At 45.3% G+C, this 24,021-nt stretch overlaps 1 protein-coding gene across 1 annotated transcript in view; it reads right to left on the bottom strand.

Moving 5' to 3' along the window:
• Positions 1-3,118: 3,118 nt before the first annotated feature.
• The window catches only part of SLC6A4 (solute carrier family 6 member 4), a gene marked incomplete at its 5' end in the record, with an annotated part of 22,165 nt that continues 1,262 nt past the window's right edge, over positions 3,119-24,021 (bottom strand). Inside the window, 13 exons of the mRNA XM_082679470.1 lie at positions 3,119-3,262; positions 7,641-7,808; positions 11,746-11,846; positions 13,289-13,388; positions 14,421-14,552; positions 15,212-15,324; positions 16,923-17,050; positions 18,151-18,254; positions 18,835-18,969; positions 19,513-19,651; positions 20,475-20,694; positions 21,132-21,266; positions 23,743-24,018. Coding sequence (XP_082535596.1) covers positions 3,188-3,262; positions 7,641-7,808; positions 11,746-11,846; positions 13,289-13,388; positions 14,421-14,552; positions 15,212-15,324; positions 16,923-17,050; positions 18,151-18,254; positions 18,835-18,969; positions 19,513-19,651; positions 20,475-20,694; positions 21,132-21,266; positions 23,743-24,018 — 1,826 coding nt within the window. The 3' untranslated portion in view covers positions 3,119-3,187. The remainder of the gene's footprint in view (positions 3,263-7,640; positions 7,809-11,745; positions 11,847-13,288; positions 13,389-14,420; positions 14,553-15,211; positions 15,325-16,922; positions 17,051-18,150; positions 18,255-18,834; positions 18,970-19,512; positions 19,652-20,474; positions 20,695-21,131; positions 21,267-23,742; positions 24,019-24,021) is intronic.

The following is a 24,021-nucleotide window of genomic DNA, read 5'->3' as shown; positions in this document are numbered from 1 at the left end:
ACAACAGTGAGAGGCCTACGTACCGCAAAAAAAAAAAAAAAAAAGTATACAACTTCTTCCACTTAGCATAGGACTATTTTGCTTTTATTGCTTTATGGGGATGACAGGTTGTAGTATAGTCTCTCTGAGGAATCTGCTATTTCACTTCCCCATCCATCTCTGACAATAAAAGAAAAAAGGGAGGGTAGAAAATGCCTTCTGAATACTGCCTTATTTAATGATATCTTAAGCACCAGATGTTGATTTATGAGCAAAGAGACATGCTATGAAAGGAACCAGGTGTGGATTGTACCACTGGGTAGCTAAGCATTGTCTAAAATGTGTAAGAACAGCACAGTTAAGCCACTGCATTCCATGGTTTTAAGCTTTGCTTGACAGTGACCTCCAAATCAGTTATACAACAGATACAATGTATCAGGTCAGCCTTTCCTAATTATCAAAAGAATATGGTTCTAATTCTAGGAGAATAATCTCCCTTTTAAGGGGTCAGGGTGGGGTGGGTGAATTAAATGGAAATTCATACTTACACTTAAATATTGAGGTTGGTGGCACCAAATTAACAAGTTTCCTAAAAAGCAGGGACGATGAGAGAGTGACTCATCTCAAGAATAACTTTTTGCCTTAATTTGAGATTCATTATTTGGTTTGATTGTGATTGTTTGATTTTGGAGCTAATACATTGACTTTGGGTTTGTTGGGGTCTTTGCATCCATCTCTACCTGGGGCAGCCAGGGCAATGAATTTAGGTTACAAGTCATATGCATTCCACACAACAAATGGAATAAGTTTTAAATGGGTTGCAAGTTTTTTGGAATAAAGATGAATTCTTTGGACTCCATTACATGTCAACATATAGGAACAACCTCAATCAACTGAACTGCCTCCATGCCTTTGCTTGTGTCTTGCCTATTTCTCAGGTATTTCTCACTAATAAAATCACAGAAAAAAAATTAACTTCAGTACTTAACTTTACAATTCATTCCATTTTTAGTTTTTACTTTTATGTAAATGCTACATTAGATGTAAAAGGTCTTTAAAAGATTATTTTAAAGTCCATTTACCAACTCAAGTTTTCCTTAAAAAAAAATCCATGGTATAGTATTGATAAATAGGGGTCAAGTAAATGCAAACTATGCTGAGGAGAGATGTTGAATTTTTTCCTGTCTAGTGACATTTGAAAACTTTTCAAAACACGTGTATAACACCTGGCTTGACAAAACTTTGTTTGAAAAAGTGCTTTTTAAAAAATGATATCTTTGGAAAATGCATAAGTGTGTGTGGGATGGGGAGAATACATATCTGAATATATTTATAAAGCAAGTTCTTAAATTTGCAAAGCTGTTTACTACTGAATATGCTGCCACTTATATAACCTCTCTCCTTTCAGCATGCTAGAAAGCAAAGAGAAGACATGAGGTAGCAGGAAGGAATGAAAGAGTGAAGATAATGAAGGTAGGTCAGTTAAGAGTCATTTTTAAATCCCCCTCTCTTTTCCTCTAATATTTTGGGAAACTTCTCAGCAGCTAACATCTATGAGGAAAATATTCTGCTAGGAAAAGCAAAGAATCAGCAATAGAAGAATGTAGGGGGAATACAGGAAGATGGCCAGGGAATATTGTTGGGGAAAGGAAGCCAAGGGAGGAAGCTCTATAATTGGATTAAACTAGGCTTCTGCTATATAGATCTTTCTATAAGGTTAGGATTAAGTTAGATTTATATAGAGGACTGATGTGATATGGGGCCAGATCATTGAGTCCTTTTATCATTGACTAGGCTTTACTCCCTTTAAGATTTTGGTAAGGAAATCTCACACTACTAGGTAAAATTTGCTTCTCTACCTATGCATCTGAGAGTCCCAAGCCACTGAAGGTCAAATATACTTGATCTGTATTAAGGGTTTTATGTGGCATGTAAGGTTATTCACTTAACTGACCCTTTTCCAATCAGGCTTACTTAGACTCAGTCTTGAAAATTATCTGGAGGGCTCAGTATCCTGGTAGCCAACCAGGAAGGGTCAAGGGGTTGGGAGGAGGTTCATTTAAGGCTAACCCAGATTCTCGAATTACTTTTGGGTTGAGGATGACCTTGGTTTAGGTCAGGGTACCAGAGCTCTACACTCTGTGAAAATTTGATTTATCCACTCTTCACAAAGCCAAGTAACCTTAATGGTTAAACTGAGTCATTTGAAGTAGAGCTTAAACCAGATAGTCAACTGAACACTGAAGATGCATTTATCAATATTCATCTTCAAAGTAGTTCATAGCCAAGCCACAGTGACTAATGAAATAGGCCAGATTTGCCTGTGGAACATTATCCTGAATGTTTAGCAGAGAGAGACAAGAAGATGGCAGTGAAGTGCAAGAAATACTAAAGCATGGCCCATAAAGGAAGATGTATGGGCTAAAGTTCATTGGAAAAGGAGTGGGTGGCAGAGTGTGTTGTAGTAATTATACCCTTCAAATAATAACATACATACAAATTTCAGTAGGTGGAATTTGTTAATGTAAGAAAAACTAGAGGAAATTCATAAAGTTTGTAATGGGCCCAAAGTATTAGAATGGAGATAGGGATACACTGGAACAACAGTATACACAAACACACATGCTCACATGTACACATTATTTTTCAGCTTAGCTTCTTACATCTTCCTCTTCTGACTCCAGAGCAGTACACAGGTTACAGGGTTCTAGTAGATTCCAGCTATAGTAGAATTCTATGCTACTCAGGAAATATATGGCTAGCAAGACAGTATCCCTGTTTTCTTCTAAATGGTTTATGCATTCATGAACAGTGAAACCTTTGGAAGCAAACGATGTTAAATACTGATGATCGTAACAAGGAATGATACAGGAGACTTTCACAGACTTGATCCTAAACCTAATCCTAACTGACGACATTGTGGTTTTCATCACCTCCATACACACCCTCCCACATCCAACGCAGTCCACTTCAGCTGCATCACAGAGTCTAACACGATAACATGTCTGGGAGATTTCACAGCAATAAGTGGCTGGAGGCCATAAGAGTCTGGGCACCATAGTCTTTTGGGACTGTGTCTCTATGAAGAAGGCCCTTCCATCGGCAGGCTTAGCTGGCAGCTCATTGACTTAGAGGGGGAAGGCGAGGTGTGACTTGTCAGAACTGGAGGAAGAGCTTGTTGGGAAGCCATTTTCCTTTCATTGATGTTTTACACAGCGTTCAAGTGGATATCCCCACAGGGAATTTCTGTCGGTGTTTCTGGAGTGATACCTTTAATAAGACGCTGTTAGGAAGAAAACATGATGTTATAAATATTCTTATAATTTAACAGTTTAAAATTTTTTTCAATATTAATACAAAGGTTAAGTAGCATTTAAATGGCATTTAATAGTAAATTGGAATAGTCTTACTGACTTTCCTTAAGAAAGGAATCTGCAATTTATTTGTTCTCAAATATGGGTAAAAATGGCATATTCAGGAACTATATAAGCATCTGTAAACTAATTAAGAAAGTCATCATAACACTAATGGGAGAAATGATGGACCTTCAATAGAACCTCTGCTGGCCTGTAACATGCCTTTGATGGCCTGGGAAAGGGCATCCTTTTCTCTTGTCAGAGGAGGCTTCATGTGGCCCACAGGGCTTGGGAAGCAAAGTGAGCTCCGGATTCTGGCTCCCCCCACCTCAGCCATGCTCCTTGTGCCTGCATACATGCTACAGGCACAGTGCACAGTGCCATCAGCTACTGTAACAGACAGGATGTTACTGATTTAATGAATTTACCTGTAAAGGAGCACTGGTTAGTTCATACAAGGGTGCAAATTATTACATAATTAAATTTTAAAAGATGTGCCCATTTAAATCATCATTCATAAAGCAATCTCATGTTGATGTAGTACTTAGCACAGGGAAAAGGCTGAGAATTTTTACTTTAGAAACAGCTGAGGTACACAGAAGCTTTGGGACAGATCTGAAATATGCTTGGGCTTGGGTATGAAATATACAGCCTGCCTTGCAAAACTTAGCATCAGTGACACGAAGCAGCTCAGGGATGTGGGGAGCACTGCAGAAGCGTAGAAGAAAATCTTTGTTAAGTAAGTTGCTCAGTAAACTCTTTGATGCCAAAAGTCTGTACATATGGTGAGCAAGGCAAAATTGGATCTGAAAGCATATTTTGATTTATTGATTTTAGGTGAAGCTCTGCTACTTGTCCTTTTTATTTTGGATTGAAGAAGTATGTAGTCCCCTTCAGTTTTTTTTTATTTCCTGGTTCTGGGGGTTGATTCTTCTTTAGGGAGCAGGGCCTATGGAATTTTAAAAGTTCCCATTCTCATAGGTAATGAAGTTCACAAAATTGTACATGTTGTGTTTCTAATGACCTTAATATTTCAAGAACTAAAATCTCACACTGGAAATCCATTTAAAAACGAGTTGCTGCAGTGCTCATCAACTACCTGGACATGTCAAGTCATAGAAAGCAAAATTTCACAAACCATCCTTTCCCACAGATGAATCTGTAACCCATAACTGATTAAGGAGAATTAGGCCTTGCTAATTGGGAACTGGACACATCACTGTAACTAGGGTAGAGGCAAGACCCACAGTAAACAACACTGTAAAGTAGAACATTTGGCTTTTGTGCCCTAGCCCCCACCTGCCCATTCTCCTGCCCTTCTGGCTGCTGATCTCCCCAAATGCCAGGTCCACCTTCGTCTTCCATATTTCAGCAGCATTCCAGTTGCCACGTTACTATCGCTCTCAAAATTTGCCAGTCCCTGGCCTTCTGCAAGGCAGTCATCTAAGCAATGGATCACTGTTGCCATCTTCATGAATGCTTACTTATTAGGGACCATCTTCCCAGTGTCTTTGTGCAGGTTACTAGGGGCTTCTGGGGGCAGTGACCTAATCCAGTTGATGACTCCAACCTTGAGACTTCCAGGTTGCAGATGCACATGATAGCCTCCAAATTACAGGTGAGTAAGTGGTGGCTCACTCCACAAACTGTAGCCTTGTATATGGCTAGGGCCCAGAAGAGTTAAGAAATTTACTTATTTTCTTTTTAACCATACCAAAATTTTATATGAGTTCTCCCTCCCTCATAGATAGAATGTTCAAGACCATCAAGTCTGGTATTCACAAAAAATTTTAGTCCCTTGGGGTGCTTGGCAAAAACATGGCATGCTTTATTCTTATCAGAAATTAAGCATGCACATAGGCGTGTTAAGGCTTTTGAGAAATCCTGTAGTAAAGAGACCTATTTACCTTGCCTTAATCCAGCATTCTCCAAAATTATTTGACCACGTAACCTTTTTCCCCCAGCAGTAACACTTACTCATATCCCGTGGAACTACTACTACTCCTTAAAACATACTTTGGAAATGTTAATCCAATTCAATGAGCACATTTTAAAGATGAAGAAACTAAGGCCCAGAGCAGGTAAATGACTTGCCATAGTCTTTTCCCTCCTAGTCCCCCTTGACCAGCTATATCATGATGCTTCCTGGTAACCCACTGTTTCCCATCTGGTGGCCTATGACAAACATGGCCCTGCAATCGGCCTTACCTCTACTACTAATGGATCTGAGCTCTGTTAATTATACACCGTTGGGTGGCATTTCCTTGTGGCTAACGGGGAATTTGCAAGAAAGATGGTCAAGACTTGAGGTACAGTCTGTGACCAAAGAATACTGAAATTTATTAACCTAACTAGAGTTCCCACCCCTGACCTTGGACTCTGGGTTTGAGTCAGCTGGGCCAGTGGACTATCATGACTGCCATAAAGGACAACCTGAAGGAGCAAGTACAATGACTCTTGTCTGAGCATGTATTTCAGGCAACACCAGAGTCCAAGCCCCTTTGGGGGGAATGAGGTTGTGATAGGACTGTTTTGGGTGTAGAAAATTAGTAACTCCTGGCAGAGTTACTAATTCTGTTCACCTAGAATTCAGTTTTTCTGTTTGGAAAAAGAAGCAATCTCAGTTCTTAGAAAAGAGATGATGTTTAATGGCCTCACGTTCTCTCGCTTCGTGTTTCTTGTGAAATGTTTTAGGAAGATGAGTATGATGATCTGATATTTAAGTTTTGCTTCTAAGAGTCCGTAGACTAGCCCACCTATGCTCTCAGGTCATTATAGAGCACAGGTCCCTCTAGCTCTCCCCCAAATACCACTCTTCACCTTTGAGCTTGTCTCCTACAAAAGCACCCACCCACAGACTTCTAAGTGGCCGCTCCTTCAGGCTCTACTGCCACAGTAACCTTACTATGGCAAGAAACACAACCAAACAAGTAATGACCCAAGCATTTTCGATTCTGGTAACATTGCTAGGAATCCTGGCAGCCTGAACACTAACTCTTGTCAGTACAGGATGAAAAGTGGCAACTCATCTCTCCCTAACCTCTAGAGCCAATTTCTACATTAGCAAACTATTAGTACCCTGAGGACACAAAAGAGAAGCTGCACCTAAACATGAAAGAGCATTGGACCAAAAACCAGAAGACTTGGATTCTGAGCCTCCCTGTACTGTGTATCCCTGGACAAGTCACTGAAATAAGGAAACTATGAGCAGCATTATTCCCAGACTCAGTATCTTTGTCTGCTAATGATACCTGCCCATCCACCTCACAAAGTATTTTGATAATAAAATAAAATAGTCTACATGAAGATGCTTTAAAATACATACAATCTTATACAAATTGTAAGATTCTGTTATTGAAATTTTTACAGCACATTATTCATTTACTGACATGAATCTTGCTAAAATGGCAACTTTTTTTTTCATTCCAGTGACTTGAACTAAAACTACGATATTGTTGCAACACCCTTATTTAGTGATTTTCAAAACAGCCCTTGTAGGGCTTCCCTGGTGGTGCGGTGGTTAAGAATCCGCCTGCCAATGCAGGGGATGTGGGTTCGAGCCCTGGTCCGGGAAGATCCCACATGCCGTGGAGCAACTAAGCCTGTGTGCCACGACTACTGAGCCTGCGCTCTGGAGGCCGTGAGCCACAACTACTGAAGCCTGTGCTCTAGAGCCTGTGCTCCGCAACAAGAGAAGCCAACGCAGCGGGAGGCCCACGCGCCACAACGAAGAGTAAGTAGCCCCCACTCGCTGCAACTAGAGAGAGCCCCCGTGCAGCAACCAAGACCCAACGCAGCCAAATAAATAAATAAATTTTTTTAAAAAAAGCCCTTGTCACACTGCTGTTAGAAAATGACCACAGACATTTTCCATCATAATCTTCACTTAAACCAAGTGGATTTAATTTAAATCCACTTAAATCAAATTTGCGTTATTGCTCCAGACACCACTGATCTGATGTGCATGCCCAATGCCATGCAGGAGGCAAAGCAGTTTTCTGATATGTTTAGAATGCTATACACCAAGCTGTGTGCTACGGTGCATCCACCTGGCCAGCTCGCTCTTTCGCCTTTGTACTTGTGGCTTATGGGAGATGCCTTAAGGTGATAGTGGCAGCTATTAGAGGCTACACGACGGTATAGTTATATAATTATATAAGACTAAGAGCCTCTGATGAATTCTTGTGGTGGACTTAACATCCTTTGAATAGAGCATAAGAAGAGAACCCTTTTCTCCCCAAACAGTTACCAATCTGAACACACACACACATACACACACACACACACACACACACTAGCACATACCTCCTTAAGTGTCCCTGGAGTGATGATCAGCCGATAAGTTATATACATCGGGATGCAGATGAAAGATGAGGTTCCTATGCAGTAACCCAGGATGATGCTCCACTGAGGATAATTATACTGAAAAAGTCGTAGCTGTGGTGGGCTCATCAAAAAACTGCAAATGATGAACTAAAACAGAAATTCCAAGAAACATTAAAAATTTTTCACGCTATCCACACAGAGACAGTCCATGTACCACAAACACTGAACACTAAAGCTAAGACACTTTCATGAAATTGCCTAAGTGTGATATATCCTAGATTGAACTCTGACACAAAGAAGTCACTAATTTCTGTGCCTCAGCTGCCAACAATGAAGCGGTTAGGGGCTTATCCTGATTTTCCTCCCTACCCCCACCTCAGCCCCTACAGTGGGGATGCCAAGGCCTCAGAAGGTTATTTAGGGAGGTTACAGCGCCTCTTTCAGGGCAAAGGAGAAGAGACGCATCCATCAGGAGTGGTTCAGGCCCGATTTGTGAGACAGTGGAGGAATAAACTGGGAGACCTCTCCATAGCTCCTGCCAGTCCTAGGGCTTCATATTTCTTTCTGTTTTGTTTTCATTTCCTCCTGCGTTTCTCTGCGGTGATTGTTTTTGGTAAGATGGAAGGTACCTAGGTCCAGGAGACGTAATAAGGTTCTCAAGACCTGGAGAAGACTCAGGCTCCTAGTTCTCCTTCTCCCCCCTTTCCTTGCATTAACCCAGGCTAAGAACTGGGATTTCAACAAGGATGGCTCTGCCGTGAGGCATCTTGATAATAAATGACTGCCTGCCACAGGCCCTTGTAATGAAAAGAATAATGGAAGGAAAAAGCAGCTCAATACACTTTTGATGTGAAAATTCAGTGAAGATTCCGACCAAGAAAAATTCCATGGTGTGCTCCCAGTACTCGGTTTATGAGTTTTCTTATTTCAGTTTGGTTTCCAGAGACAGCGTAAATACCAGTTTTTGCCTAGTAACCGCTGTGCCGAAATCGTTATTGCTCTTGATTTAATTTTATCTTATTATTTCATAGTCATAAAGAAGACAGTAATGTAAATTATTTGTGGGCTTAAACATCTATTTATATCTTTTTTTTCTTTCTCTTCACATAATAAAATGGGAAATTGTTAAACACACATTCATCTTCAGAACAGTGTTATCCTAAGTCCAGGAGGAAGCTTTCAAAACAGGAGCCCAGCCAATCGCAAACCTTTCTCTGGACAGACTCTCCTCAGCCCCAGACCCAGCTACTGAGAAAGGTAATTTTGAAACAGGGAAAGGTGGGGTCTGGTTAGGAGCCATCCCTGCTGTAACTCGTCTCATCTTGATGTCAGGTGTGTGAAACCTAATGCAGTTCAGGGAGGCCTCAAGCTCTCACTGTGGCCACTAAGTATTGCTCCAGACACCCCCTCACACATCCCCACCTCCTCTTGCTCATATACGTTATTTTTCTTTTTTATAACTTGGCTTCAGTGAAAAAGAATACTTTTAGTAAGCTACTTGTTGTTTACCTAAAGCCCAAAGCAGGGGATCTGTTAAGTAAACCCAGAAGTGAAGACAGATTTGCCTCCTCTTAATTGGGCCCTGGAGCACTTACCTTTAGAGGAAGTGAGTAGAGTGAACTTTACAGGAATTATGTCATGTCCCTGAACCCAGATCTGTACCTGGGTTTTGCTGGGCATGGAAACTCATTGGCTGTACACCAGGAGTTCACCCAGTTTGCCAGACAACCACAGAAATGAAAATACTAAAAGCCTGGGGCCAGGACTAGGGTAAGGCATATGAGATATTCACCTTGGGCACAACATTTAAGAGGATGTCAGAATTTCAGTAATCAAGAAATAATAATAGTATAATATTTTAGTGCAATACTTTAAAAAGACAAGCTCTGACAGGGCCAGATTAGGGCAAGGTGAGTGAAGTGAGACATGCAAGTATATGGTTGGATCCCGTATTTATTTAAAACGTTGGTATTTTGTTCATCAGGGATTTTTTTTGCATTAATTTTGATTTTTAAAAACTACTGCATAAAAATAGTATTTATCGGGACTTCCCTGGTAGTCCAGTGGTTAAGACTCCATGCTTCCACTGCAGGGAGCAAGGGTTCGGTCCCTGGTTGGGGAACTAAGATCCCACAAGCTGCGCGATGCAGCCAAAAAAAAAAAGTAGTATTTATCTTGACCACTGAGTTTTTTGGCACCCCCGGAAATTTTACTTCCAGGATGAGTGCCTTGCTTGCCTTTCCTGAGTCTCAGCCCTGAACATCACTCCCTCCCTGTGTGGAGAATATGAAAGTAGACAAACAAACAAACATGGCTTCTTCCCTCAGGGAACTAATCCAATATCTCTCCTTCCTTTGAAAAACAAATGAAAATATGTAAGTAGATTATCAAGAAGCACTGGTAACAATATAATAACCCATTTATGTCAGGACTTCTGCTTCTACTAATGGCAGATTAGTGATCCAGACCAACCCTCTCACTGAAAACAACTAAAATTTCTGGATTTAAAAATACATTGTTTTAAATTTACCAAAAAAGCAACAGCAAGCTGACAAGGTAATAAGGAACTACCAGGCCAAGATCTAGAGGAACACGAGCCCACAGCACACACCAGAGCCCCCAGGCCCTGAGAGTATCTGCTGCTTGGGGCAAAGGTTGGCTTTGGTTCTGGAAACCTCCAGGGTCCAGGGGAATGGAAGTCAAGGAGGGATTCTGGGGTGGAGAGAGACACGTGCAGCATTATGGAGGCAAGAATGAGCACGCTGTCCATCTTATAGGTTAACATCGAGATGTGCAGGTACAGAAAAGCACAAAAAATAAAGCACCACCCCGAGGGCTTCCCTGGTGGCGCAGTGGTTGAGAGTCCACCTGCCGATGCAGGAGACGCGGGTTCGTGCCCCGGTCTGGGAAGATCCCACATGCCACGGAGCGGCTGGGCCCGTGAGCCATGGCCGCTGAGCCTGCGCGTCCGGAGCCTGTGCTCCGTCCGCAACGGGAGAGGCCACAACAGTGAGAGGCCCGCGTACCGCAAAAAAAAAAAAAGAACTACCCCGAGAAAGTCAAAATAGAATGCAAAAAGGGTTGTTTTGAAAGAAGGGGAAGGCACAGATGCATACATGTCCTATGATGAAATGGATGGTCCAGATATCCTAATAAGCAGGAGCTGGACTGAAGGAACAGTCTCTGGCTCTAAAAGACCAAAAAGCTCCCCCCACCCCAAATCAAGTTACAGATAAATGAAAGAACTGAGAGTAATCCCTGCTGATGTGCACGGAGTCACTTTACCCCAGGCTACCTCAGAGTGCACTTGGGATGTTAGCATGGTGCTTATCCATCTTTGGGCAAACATCTCCTTCAGACGGGTACCAGGAGGGACGTGGGGGCACACGCAGCAAGGCTGGAGTCAGCACTGAACACGTCCTGGCAAACAGGCAACCCTTGGAGCTGAGCTCTCTCATTCTACAATGAATGGATTCTACTTTTGACTTAGATCTACACCTGAGAAACCTGGTGGGGGGTGGGGGTGGTCTTTAAGAAAATGAATACAGAATTACTAGGACCCTTGTTAGGTCCTTCATGAGCAGCACAGTAAATACTTCCCCGGCCTTGAACAGTTCTTGTCATGTGACCTTGGACCCTAAACCTCAATTTCTCTGAAACTGTGAAATGGGGAACTAGAACTCTACTTCATAGAATTGTTGTGAGAGTTGAAACAGCAATGGGTGTTAAGTTTAGTGTAAAGTCTGGCCTGGCACTCACTACTCAGTGAACGTTATGTGTCATTATCACAGAGCAGGGGAGGGATGAAATAATGTGACAGAAACCGGAAGAGTGGTTAACTATGGGGGGCACGTGACTGGGAGGGGACACAAGAGGGGCTTGTGAAGTATTGGTCATGTGTTTCTTGGTATGGTTTTAGCTACAAAATGGTGCTCAATTTATAGAATTTCACTGAGATGTACACTTGTGATTTGCACACTTTTCTGTATATATATGTTACACTTTGATAAAACTTATTTTTTTATGAGTGTTTGAGGGTGAATCTTTCTCCAGGGCAAGAAGGAGAAGGGAAATGACAACTCACCAGGAGAAACAGAGGGCTGATGGCTACCCAGCAGATCCTCCAAAACCATCCAGGGCTGAAGCCAAGCATTTCCTTCACGTCACTGCAGAACTGATTGATGCCTAAAATCATCCAAAAGAGAACGAGATTGACTGACCAAGAGAGGAGCTAGACTGTCCTCCTATCCCTTGACTCTCAGAGAGAGTAACAGCTCTGGAGTTTCTCCAAAGGAGGGGCTTGGGGTCACCAGTCTGGTCTGAAAGTGAGATGGGGGACTTGTCACAAAAATGCACGTTACAGTAAGCAAAGCTCTTTCTACACAGAGTGGGAGGATTGGTGGACATCTGGGGAGGGACCTAAAGCCCCCTCTTGGTGCCCACACTGCCTTTCTAGGATTTCAGCATATATCTGATTTTATCGTTACTGTAGAAAAGGAAGTGGAATTTTGTCTAAAAATGGTGAAGCCACTTGACAGAGACTGACTCTAACCATATGCTGGAAACTTTGAAGAGAAAATTTTAACCACACTGTTGCACATTCATGTGTCAGATCAAGATCAAGGTTCTTCTTAACTGGCATGGAAGTGAGGACTGGGGGAGAAATCGACAAGGGGAAGGAAGGGTGCTCTGCAGTTGCTTCCCTTAAAGTGCCCAGCAGGTCTGTAACATCACACACCTTGCACTTGGTCCTCCGAAGTGCTGAGGAGGTGGGGAGGACTTCTTTCAAAAAAAAAAGGGGGGGGGCTTACATGCAACTCAAAATGTGGGCCCCCCTCTTCTTTATATTATGTGTAATGACACACATGCTAAAGCTGTTCTGCTATCATAGAAACTAGGAAAATATTTTCAGAATGAAATCACATCTTGATTTTAAAGATGAAGAAAGGCATCTCTGCACTTGGTTTTCTTCATTTCCATTGCCTGTGCCCTCCTCATCCTCGCCCAGGGGCTCTTGGGATCCCTGCCCATGAACCTGTGTCAGCTCTCTCTCCGCTCCTGGTGGTTTCACCCTTATCAGATTCCATCCCACGATTGGGGGGCCGGGGGTGGGGGCGGTGTAAATTGGAGGCTTTACCAAGACAGATAATCCAAACAAGAACATTCTTGCCTCTTCCCTAGAAGATAAGCTCCTAAACTCTGTCTCAGGGCTCTGGAGGGAGTGCTCGTTTGTGAAATTTAAAGTGGGGCCACTCTATGTAACAGCAGAATATTGTACACTCTGCAAATGCATTCACTGTGCACTAGTTCTTTGTTGTCTGTCCAATTCTTAGAGCCTGTCAGGATCGTAAGCAACCACTGTGGATGAGCTATAGGGAACCACTTCAGCCCTGTCTCCACTGGGTAAACATATAAACTCAGAAGAAAAAATCATCCTCTCAGGAGTGCAGGCAGTCTGTTGCACAGAGTGTGGAGGAAGTGATGACCTGTTTTTGAAGAAGGGATGCAGCAGGTTGATGTCTTGTACACTGGCCTGCTTTTCCCTGACGACATCGGCCCTTCTGTATTCTGGTGGCTATATGGGCTGGTGTAGGAAGGATCATAGCTAGTGGAAGGGAGCATCTTACCATAGAACCAATACACAGCAATTGCTTCTATCAGGGCAACAGTGAGCACTGCGGGTCCCGTGGCAAACTCCTCCAGCAGCTTCACCACATAGGCCCCTCCCTGGAAATGAGACCACAAACCCTGTTAAAGGCCCTCTAAGGCACTGCCTCCTCTTTACAACAGGAGCAAAAAGAACTTCTTAGGATAATTCTGGAAAATTCTCTCCTTGGGTCTAACATAAGTGTCCCAGAGCCTACTTCTTGGACTGGCCTTGGCAGATGGGCAAGATTTCATCCCATCAGACACACCTCTTCCCGCCCTACAGGTCACTCGTCTGGTTTCCACTCCCCACTAAGCTTTAAGACAAACTCAAAAGCGCCTCTGGATCTGTTTTCAACTTTCTTCAATTTACTGAATACCTACTGTGTATTCTACCCCAGAAAATCTACAATACCAGACACACCGGGCCCAGTGGTCATGGTTTGTGCCTCTGTCCTAACTCACAAATCCCTTGGGTCCTACTCAAGGCCCCACAACCCTGCTGAAGCTCCAGAGCCATTGGGGTCATGGCTTGAAGATGTTTATCTACAAAATCTGCCTTGAGTCAGAAGGATACACGCCTACAATGCCTATGGGTACTATCTGATGCCTGATTTACAGTTTGACAGTATGTGCCTAAGCTACCCCCCCCAAAAAAAATAAATAAAATCACTAGAGAAGGTCTAACTTCTTTACCATTACAAATTCTCTGGAGGAGATGAAGTGACATTACAAACATGAGATGCCAGCCTCCAGATGTTCAGCATATCAGGACATCAGGGCACTATTCCTATGAAAGCAGCCCTAAGGACTGGAAATAGACTGAAAAGACACATCTTAGTTTTCCTCCAGATAGTCTGTAAAGCCTTAAATCTAGTTGGATTTGCTGTAAAATGCTGAGCCTCCAGATCCCACGCCCAGATTCTTCAGACAGATGCCACTAGAAACAACTTTTCTTCCTCTCCTTGATGACTAACTTTTTAACAGCGGTGACAACTTCTCTCCCTTTGGCCCCAAAGCCAGGGCACCATGTGGGATGGAAAGGAACAGCTTCTTGTAACATTCTGTTGCCCTAGGGGAGGTTGACTCTAAGTTTAGGGTTTTGGTACTCACAAAAGTCAGGGTGATCAGGGATCCAAAGAAGCAGGTAATGACCACGCTGAGCACAAACCACTCCCGGCGCTTGGACCAGATGTGTGGAAACTCATCCAGCACGGCTGTGATCACCCCCTCCAAGCCTGCAAACTGAGAGGGGCACACAAATGGTCACTGTGTAGACTTTGGGACAAATCTGCTACCTCTAGGACAGTGAACAGAACGGAGGGGTTAAATTGCCAAGTGACCTGTCAAGCTGATCGTGACCAGTTCCCCCCCCCTCACCGGCCCTCACTGGAAACATCTCTCTGTTTTACCCCGTCATTTAGAACCCATTCCTAGGACATCAAGGAAAGAAAGTATAGCACATGGACAGGACTTCTTTACGTGAGGCATCTCGGGGAGACTTTGGTTGCACCAGAAATGCCAACTGAAAGCTGAGACTCATTCCACACTAATGATATGAATGCTGGGCTGCAGGGCACTGAGACACAAGTGTGACCTTGCCCTGGCCTTCAGGTGCTGCCAGTCTGGTCAAGGGACAGTGCACAATGAGTGCACAACAGTTCACATATGCTGAGCTCTTGGCCTGTGCCTGGCACTTTACCCTCAATATCCCATGAATGCCTCTAATGTACTAGAGGGCAGTAAGCACCCAAGTGAACAGGGGCTGAGGGAGCACCAAGAGGGAGCAGCCAACATGGCCTGGGGTGGCCAGGATGGGAAGGAATGGGTACAGCTTCCTTCCTCTCCTCCCCCCCCCCTTCTCCCTCCTCCCGAGAGCCGGATTTCCCTCCCCATTCACTTACTGTGCTGTCCAAGCCCAGTGTGATTAACATCAGGAAGAAGATGATGGCAAAGAACGTGGATGCCGGCATGTTGGCTATGGCTTCCGCATATGTGATGAAGAGCAGGCTGGGGCCTGAGACAGAGCGGGAAAGAGGAGGAGGTGGTCGCTGAGACCTGCCCTACAAAGATGTCTCAGGAGAAACTTGGCCACACCAACAATTACAACTCCTGTCACGAAACCTTACATGTGAATCAGGGTTGGACACGTACCAAATGCTTCCTCACACCCCACACCATCCTACCTGGACATCCTGGGAGGCAGGAAGGGAATGGTATCCACCTTGAAGAGTATGCGCCCTCAACCAACATGGAGAAACGAAGCAAACCTGAGACCTCAAGACTAGCAAAGCTGAGCACATGAATTGGAGTGTCCGCTATATAATAATTCAGTGCTTTTTTTTTTTCAACATGAGGATTGATATATCTCTGAAGTCTCACAGCGTTTAGCTCTCTCTTTAGCTCCAGAACAGTAGGAAATGTTATACTGATTTCAGAAGAATCTAGCGGCCTCGGAATAAAGACCTCCAGCTATTTTGAAGTCCTTTTTGATAGTATGAGGGACATGTCTTCAACCTCTCATGGACTAGATAGGCCGCCCTTAGTTTGGGGCATGGAGTTCATCAGAGCACCGTGTCGGGCTAAAGACATATGTATGTTTGCAAGAAAGCCCTGGGACTCCATCCACAAGATCCCAAAACCTCTTCTTCAACGTCTGTCACCCTTTTTCCATGAAACCTTACAGTACAGTAGAGTGCTACATCATCTACATTTAATTTTTCTGCAAAGGATTAGTAATCATTTGCTTACTAGACTTGGACCCATCACAGGACCCAAACACACTTTTTTTGTTCTGTTTTGTTTTTTTTAAATAGGAATTGCTATCTGTCTATCTGTTTATTTGTTTAGGCTGTGTTGGGTCTTCATTGCTGCGTGCGGGCTTTCTCTAGTTGTGACCAGCGGGGGCTACTCTTCGTTGCGGTGCACTGGCTTCTCATTGCGGTGGCTTCTCTTGCTGCAGAGCACAGGCTCTAGGCCAGTGGGCTTCAGTACTTGAGGCTTGCAGGCTCTAGAGCACAGGCTCATTAGCTGTGGCACACAGGCTTAGTTGCTCCGTGGCATGTGGAATCCTCCTGGACTAGGGCTCGAACCCATGTCCCCTGCGTTGGCAGGCGGATTCTTAACCACTGAGCCACCAGGGAAGCCCCACACTGTTTTTTAGTTAGTTTGTTTTATTTGGCTGCCGCTGGGTTTTAGTTGCGGCACGAGGGATCTTTGTTGCAGCATGGGGGATCTTTTAGTTGCAGCATGCATGCGGGATCTAGTTCCCTGAACAGGGATCGAACCTGGGCCCCCTGCATTGGGAGCACGGAGTCTTAACCACTGGACCACCAGGGAAGTCCCCCAAACCCACTAGTTTTAAAAGCCATCATCCAAGTCATATTTCCAAGCCCAAAATGTATTCAAGGCCCCAGTACTGGGTGCCGAGGGAGCTGCCCCATTACCACGATGGAAAGGGTTGAAATTTCCAAGGCAGTAAGTTTCTCTAAAACCTTTGAGAATTTTAAGAGGAACATTTAGAAATAATGCAAAAGTTAGATATTTGTAAAGATCCAAAGAGCAGCAAAGCAATTCAGTGGGAGCCAGGAACCCAAACAAAACCCGAGGTCCTACCTGCATCTTTGGCCACCTCAGACACATCTTCGTTCCTCATCTCAGCCATATACCCCAGCACTGTGAAGATGACAAATCCTGAAACGAAGCTCGTCATGCAATTCACCACGCTGGTCACCAAGGCGTCTCTGGAGCAGAAAACCCAAGGGGCCTGAGACATTTCCAAGTCAGGAATCTAAGGAACATCTGTCTCCAGCTGTGACAAGGGTGAGTGGGCTGAGCTCACAGGGACTTCAAGCCTGTCCGGGTGTCTCCTCCCCTCCTCCCAGGGCCCAGCCTCTCAGACGGGTTGCATTACCTTGAAGCACAAGCTGCTGTTATCACCACGCATGGCATGGGGAGAACAGCAGTCAGGGATGGTTTTAAGAGATGATTTTGTTGTAAACCAGCACAGCACAGACCTCTGGATTTCAAACAAGGCTTGCTCTGAAGCAGGGCCTGAGTTGCAGCGGGGGCCAGGAGGAGGCCTTGGCCTTACGTTTGTGAAGACCTCAGATTTAGACTTTTGACATTATGTGTAAATGAGGTTATAAGAGTGCCACAAAGATATCCTGACACTTTTAAAAGAGGACTTCATCATACAACTCTAGGCTGGTGTCCCAATGCAAGGCCACACTGCTTAGGGTGCATGTAAATTCCTTTTCTTAAAAAAAATTAATTCTATAATTATCTTACGAATAGCACAATCAGACTGCTGGACATTCCATCTGTGATAGAATATTAAGACAAAGTTAACTCTAAAGATGAGGAGTGATATTTAAATCATAATTGGCGCCATGCTCCCTGTTTTGTCACATTTCTGAAATGAGATTTTGACATAAAAATTATGGCATTCTATGTTGGTCAAAATAGTTCAATCATTATTCTTTTTGTATATATATACATAAATAAATTATCACAATTTTTGTTGTTAAATACATTAACAGGTCAAATCTAAACATTGAATGTATGTTGTGATTTCTGTAAACCTGCTTTGGAATTTCTTAATTTTTCCTGACATATAGAGAATCTCACAAAACAGAAGTGGCCTGGAGCCTCTCTCAACCCCTGAGTGAGGCTATGGTCTGGGTGAGTGGTCAGGCACCTGTGGCACCCCTGAGGGTCAGAGTGTCAACGTGGCCTAAGCCTGGCCAGGTTTGAGGCCATCGGTTTGATCGCTTTCCTCCAGACCAGCTGACTGACACTCACTCCACTTTCAAGCTTTGTTTGGGGGGCCCCAGATACTCACTGGTAACAGTTGTTGTTGAATTTGTTGTAGCTCGCAAAAGCCAGCAGGACCCCAAAGCCAGGACCGAGAGAGAAGAAGATCTGGGCAGCCGCATCCACCCACACCTGCAACACAGCAGAGGTAAGGGCCAGGGCCGAGACCCAGGCCATCGCTGAGCACCAGCGGGGCCAGCGCCCTCATCCCTCCATGTGGCTACATGCAGAGGCAAAAAACAGGCTTCTCAGGGCTCCTTCCAGGGCTGCCCACATACCAAGTGCAAACAAATGTGAGTTCTCTTCCTATCACTTAGCCATAAACCAACGCAGTGGCCTCAAGTGTACTTTTTTTTTTTTTTGCGGTACGCGGGCCTCTCACTGTTGTGGCCTCTCCCGTTGTGGAGCACAGGCTCTGGACGCGCAGGCTCAGCGGCCATGGCTCACGGGCCCAGCCGCTCCGCGGCATGTGGGATCTTCCCAGACTGGGGCACAAACCCGCGTCCCCTGCATCGGCAAGCGGACTCTCAACCACTGCGCCACCAGGGAAGCCCCTCAACTGTACTTTTCATGCTTGTATTTCTGGTTTAAAGCATCACTGCAGACTTGCCGCTGAACCCAAATTTCAGTTGTTCCTACTGTCCTATTCGGAGAACTAGCTTCGGTTAGTAAAAAGACAGACAGGTGCACACTGCTTTCCTCATTATCTTACCCCTGTCTCCAGGAGTTTCTGCCAGTTGGGTTTCAAATAGAAGAGAACTCCCCTCCAGGCTCCGGGGAGGGTGGCCCCCCTCACCAGCAGGATCGAAAGGATGATGTAAGGGAAGGTGGCTGTTACCCAAACCACCTGTAAGGAAGGAAACATAGGTTATCACTACATGAATGCTGGTGTCTTATTCTTGAAAACGTCCAAGAAAGAAGATCTACCTCTTTTTTTCCTGTAATTTTAGGAGGCAAGGTGGCAGAAAGATCACAGCCTTTAAAATCATACAGGGATCTGATTCCCTGCTTGCTGGTACTAACTACTTCTAAACCCACTCCCCATCTGTAAGATGGGGAAAATACCTAGCAGGAGACAAAGTAGCCAGTGTATACAAAACACTGTACATGGTCCATGATGGGTTTTCAGTAAATTATTGCCACTATTATTAGTTATGACACTACCAGCGTGCTAAAGGAATTTTTAAAAAATCATATAATGGTTCTTGGGATTGACCCATTTCTAGAATTTTCTAACCAATTTGGTGACGAGACACTGAAAATCATGGAATGTGTTTGGTGTAAAGGAAAACATGTCCCCCTGTCTCTGGCTATCCAGGCCACTGAATTCTGAGTTAGACCCTCCAGGGCCCCTTGGTAGGCCTGGATCAGCAGCCAGAGTCCTCCTCACCTTGCCAGATGTTTTGACACCTTTCCAGATGCTAAAGTAGATAACAGTGAAGATCAGCATGATGCAGAGGGCAAGCTGCCAGCTGATGCCCCCCAGGTCCTGGAGCCCCTTTGACCGGTGGATCTGCAGGACGTGGCGCCTGAGTGAATGAGAAAGAAGGGCCAGTGATGTGGTCTGAACAGTTACCTGAGCATACTGCGTGTGATACCTCTGGGAGGACACCAAGAGGAAAAACGGACACAGTACTGCAAGGATCAAGTGGTCAGCAAGCCTCGGGAAGAGCTGGGAGGGGCTCTGCCCATCCTGAAGGAGAGAACAGGGCAGTCAAGCCGACCAAGCCTGGGAAGAGCGCTCGACCCAAAAGCAGACTTCCAGGTCTCCTTCCTAGGCTGGGACCCAATGAATGACTAACATGACTGGCTTCTGGGTGCATGAGGATTTGTATGTGTGGGCAGTGGGTCCCTTCCCCACCCCAAAACAGCTCCCTTTGGGCTGCTATTGCCTGAAATTCCAGCATTAAAGAAAACTGCCTGCTCCAGGCATCTTCTTCCAAAGGGTAGATCCCACGTATTAAGTGAATACATGAAACCAGAAACTCTTTGTGTAGTTTCAAACTATTGAAGTAGTGGGAGGCTTTGCTTCCATGACAGCTGGCTGCAAGGAGGGCCCAGGAAGAAGGGCAGTTTTGATGCAGGGGAATAATTTTGGAATGTGAAGGTAGGGACTGGCCTGGGCACAACAGAAAAGAGGGGGATGGCGCAGAGACCCAGACTGTGGAGCACTCAAGGTGGTCTCCCAACTCCCTCACTCACATTTACTCCCCCTCCCCGATAGCTTCATCTCTCAGAAATCCATCAGCCAAGAGGTGAAGAGCCCCTGGCTCCCACCTCCCTCCTAAGAAGCCAAAGCCCAGGGGTGTGGCCTGCCCCTAACAGGCCACCCCCTCGCTTACATGCACTTACGTATAAAATTCTTCTGCAGGGGATGTTGAGTGGAGTGTCCAGGTGACGTTGTCCTCGGAGAAGTAGTTGGTGCAGTTGCCAGTGTTCCAGGAGTTCTTACAGCTGGTCCAGGGCAGCTGGGCCGCAAAAGAGGAGATGAGGTAGTAGAGCGCCCAGGCCATGATGGTGTTGTAGTAGGAGGCAATGTAAAAGGCAATGATGCAGATGGCGTAACCGATCCCTGGGAGAGAGAGGGTGAGGGAGGCCAAGTTTCAAGGGCAGCCCAGCAGTTAGGCAGGGCGTCAGGGGCACTGCAGCCCGGGTGAGGGCTAAAGGTGGGGCTGCCATTCATTTCATCCTCCAAAGACTCCAGGAGACAGTGGAAAAGTGGCAATATGGTAGATTCCTTATTTGTATTTGCAGAGTTACATGTTTTAGAAAATGTGTACATGTGCTATTAATGCTTTTTCTATTTCGTTTATTTTTAATTGCCATTTATTCTATTTTGCTTTTAACAATCTCATACTGCTTGAGCAGTCAAAACCTTAATTACTCAAGTTATCTCCCAGGGATACCTAAGGCCTAACTGATTCCAGAAGAAGGTGTCCAGCTCGACCCATTGATAGAAATCATCACTTCCCAGGAGGACCCACTCACCCACCCAAGCCTTTCCGTTACCTTTGAAAATCGGGCAGATTTTCCTCCATATCGAAATGCATCCATTTCGGTGGTACTGGCCCAGCGCGAGCTCCATGTAGAAGAGCGGGATCCCCCCGAAAACGGCCATGATAGTGTAGGGGAGGAGGAATGCCCCTGAGGCAGATAAAAGACAGTTTCACTCCCTGCCCACATCTGACTCAGGACAGCCCAAGTGATCTGGACACACAGAGCCATCTGATGCTCCAGAGTCATGAAGCCAGCCTGTCCTGAGTGACCTCACACGGTGCTCCCCTGGTCTTAATCCTTTGCCAGAAGTAGTCGTAGACAGAGCTCCACAGTGAAGTGAGGTTTGGGAGGAGGCAAAGAGTACGTGGGAAGGAAACTGGGTCTGGGAGTCAACAGAAGAGGCCCTAGGACCAGTTCCACTTCTAACTGCCTGGAGGACCCTTCTCTCTGGGCCTCTTTTTCTTCCACTAGAAACTGACAGGGTTGAGGAGAACTGAGGTTCCCAAACCCAACCACTCATCATAATCACTGGTAAGCTTAAAAACACACACACACACACACACCCAAAAAAAAAAACACACAGCCACCCTGACCTCCTGAAGCAGAAGCTTCAGATATGAGTAAAACAAAGATTTTTTTAAGTTCTCCAGGTGATTCTGATGCAACCAGTACATTGACCAGCATTTGGGACCCTTGAAACAGATCTCCTGCGACAACCTGTACAACAGCTGCAATAGTCTGTCGACTACTGCACATCACTGAATTAGTATCTTTGTTCATCTGTATCCCTGGCTCCAGACACTTGACTACTGATGTTTGGTTATACTTCCATAACTCCACGGAGCCAGAATGCTCCCTCCTGAGCCAGATTTGCAGGTGTGGCTGAAATTTGCAGGTAGTTTGCTACAGAATGAGAAAGTGCAGAACTGCTGCATCACTGGAGATGCTGGTGTCTCCTGGCTTTTGTGGCTGAGGCAGAATTTGGCTATGCCGTGCTGGGGATTGCTCACCTGCAGCCTGAGTTTCAGCCCAAAGGGTGAGCCGGCTGTGATATTTCCTTGATAACTTTCCCTCCCATAAAGTGTTCTGAACCTAGAAATCTGAAATCTGTGCAACTCAGAAAGGTTTCATCTAACTTACAATCACACTGGGTAAATCTGGCTTGAGAATAATAACCATGTTGTATTCTCATGATGACATTTGTCCAAAGGGTTTGCTTGACTGGCTTTACAGTAGGGAATGAGTGTAGGGGAAACATCACCGGTGACCCAACCCCTTATATAATGCTCAGGCTACAGGCGGGTCCTCCCAAACTAGAGATAAGATGATTCCAACTTCTGCCCCTCCCAGGCCAGGAACGCTGGGCTTCCCGGCACTCCCTCCACCCCCCACCCTCCCGGAATAGCCTTTGCTGCCGAATGGACCCAGGTTCTTAAAAGATGCAGCAGATCCAGGCAACTCTGTGTCAGGTCATGGAGGAAATGAAGGCGACACAAACGAATTATCCCTCAAACCTCATTTTAGTTACCCTCCTAAATCTGTTGCCAGAGCTCCTGTCAAAATAAATGACTGGGACTCCCCTGGTGGCGCAGTGGTTAAGACTCCACGCTCCCAATGCAGGGGGTGTGGGTTCGATCCCTGGTCAGGGAACTAGATCCCACATGCATGCCGCAACTAAGGAGCCCGTGAGCCGCAACTGAGGAGCCCATGAGCTGCAACTAAGGAGCCCACGTGCCGCAACTAAGATCTGGCGCACCCAAATAAATTTTATAAATAAATAAATAAACAAACAAAGATTTGACTCCCACTTCTGGTCCTTTTCCTATTCTGATAGCAAGTCCATTGTCAAAACAGAGGCCCCATACCTACCTGCTCTGCTCTCTGGGGCTCCCATATCTATGCCTACAATCAGCTACTATTTTTGATAATCTGCAAATAAACTGCTCTGTAGGCATTAGGAATAGTAGGAGGAACAAGAAATCGTCTCTGGCCTCAAGAATCTAACACTCTTGTAGGAGCTATAAGGCATATCCATATATGGTTTGGTGCTGGCATTAACGTGGCTGGGTTCAGCTACGGATCACGCCCAGATTGTAACTTAAGACTGTGGACTTGAGCTGACACCCTCTCTGCCCTCACACGGGTCCAAAGGCCCAGCAGGGTCTGGGAACGTGGAGCCACTTCCCAATTTTTCCTTTCACAGATCTAAGCTCTCTGGACTCTTCTGAGCAGAACCAGCCAGCAGGAGTGAAAGAACTCAGCATAGTGCTGATGCTCATTCCCCCATGTCTCACGTGGAGGAGAGCAGGGCTTGTATAATGCAGGGATGAGAAGGGGGCTCTTCCACAGATGAAGCATTAATGATGCTGAAAATCTGGTGAGGTCAGGTTCAGGAGGGCTTTCATTCAACTTCATGACCCAGAGAGCCACAGACATGCTGACTTAAAGTTTTGGCTTACTGGAGATGTGTCTTTTAGACTAGCTTGAAAGGCTAACAACCATGTTCCCAGATGCATTATCAGTTAAACAAGACAGAATAGACATAATTTATCCTCTGGCCTCCCAAGAGGATCTACAGACCACCCCTGGGTCACAGCCTCTGCTTGCAGCCCATGATACTGACCCCCTCCATTCTGGTAACAGATGTAGGGAAAGCGCCAGACGTTGCCCAGGTCCACAGCATAGCCAATGACGGAGAGGAGGAAATCCACCTTCTTGCCCCAGGTCTCCCGTTCCCCTGGATGAACCTCAGCCACTAGGGTGGTGGTGGCAGCCGGGATGGAATGCTGAGTGTCTTCTCCTGCACTGGGGCTTGGAACTGCCGAGTACCCATTCGAGATTTGGCTGGACTCTGCCTTATCCCCGGGGACAGGGACACCCCTCTGTAGAACACTGTTTCCTT

Source organism: Grampus griseus (genome assembly GCF_964374135.1).
Source record: "Grampus griseus genome assembly, chromosome: 20".
Lineage (NCBI taxonomy): Eukaryota > Metazoa > Chordata > Mammalia > Artiodactyla > Delphinidae > Grampus > Grampus griseus.
The sequence above is the reverse complement of the archived record's forward strand: the minus strand, read 5'-3'. Positions and strand labels throughout refer to the sequence as shown.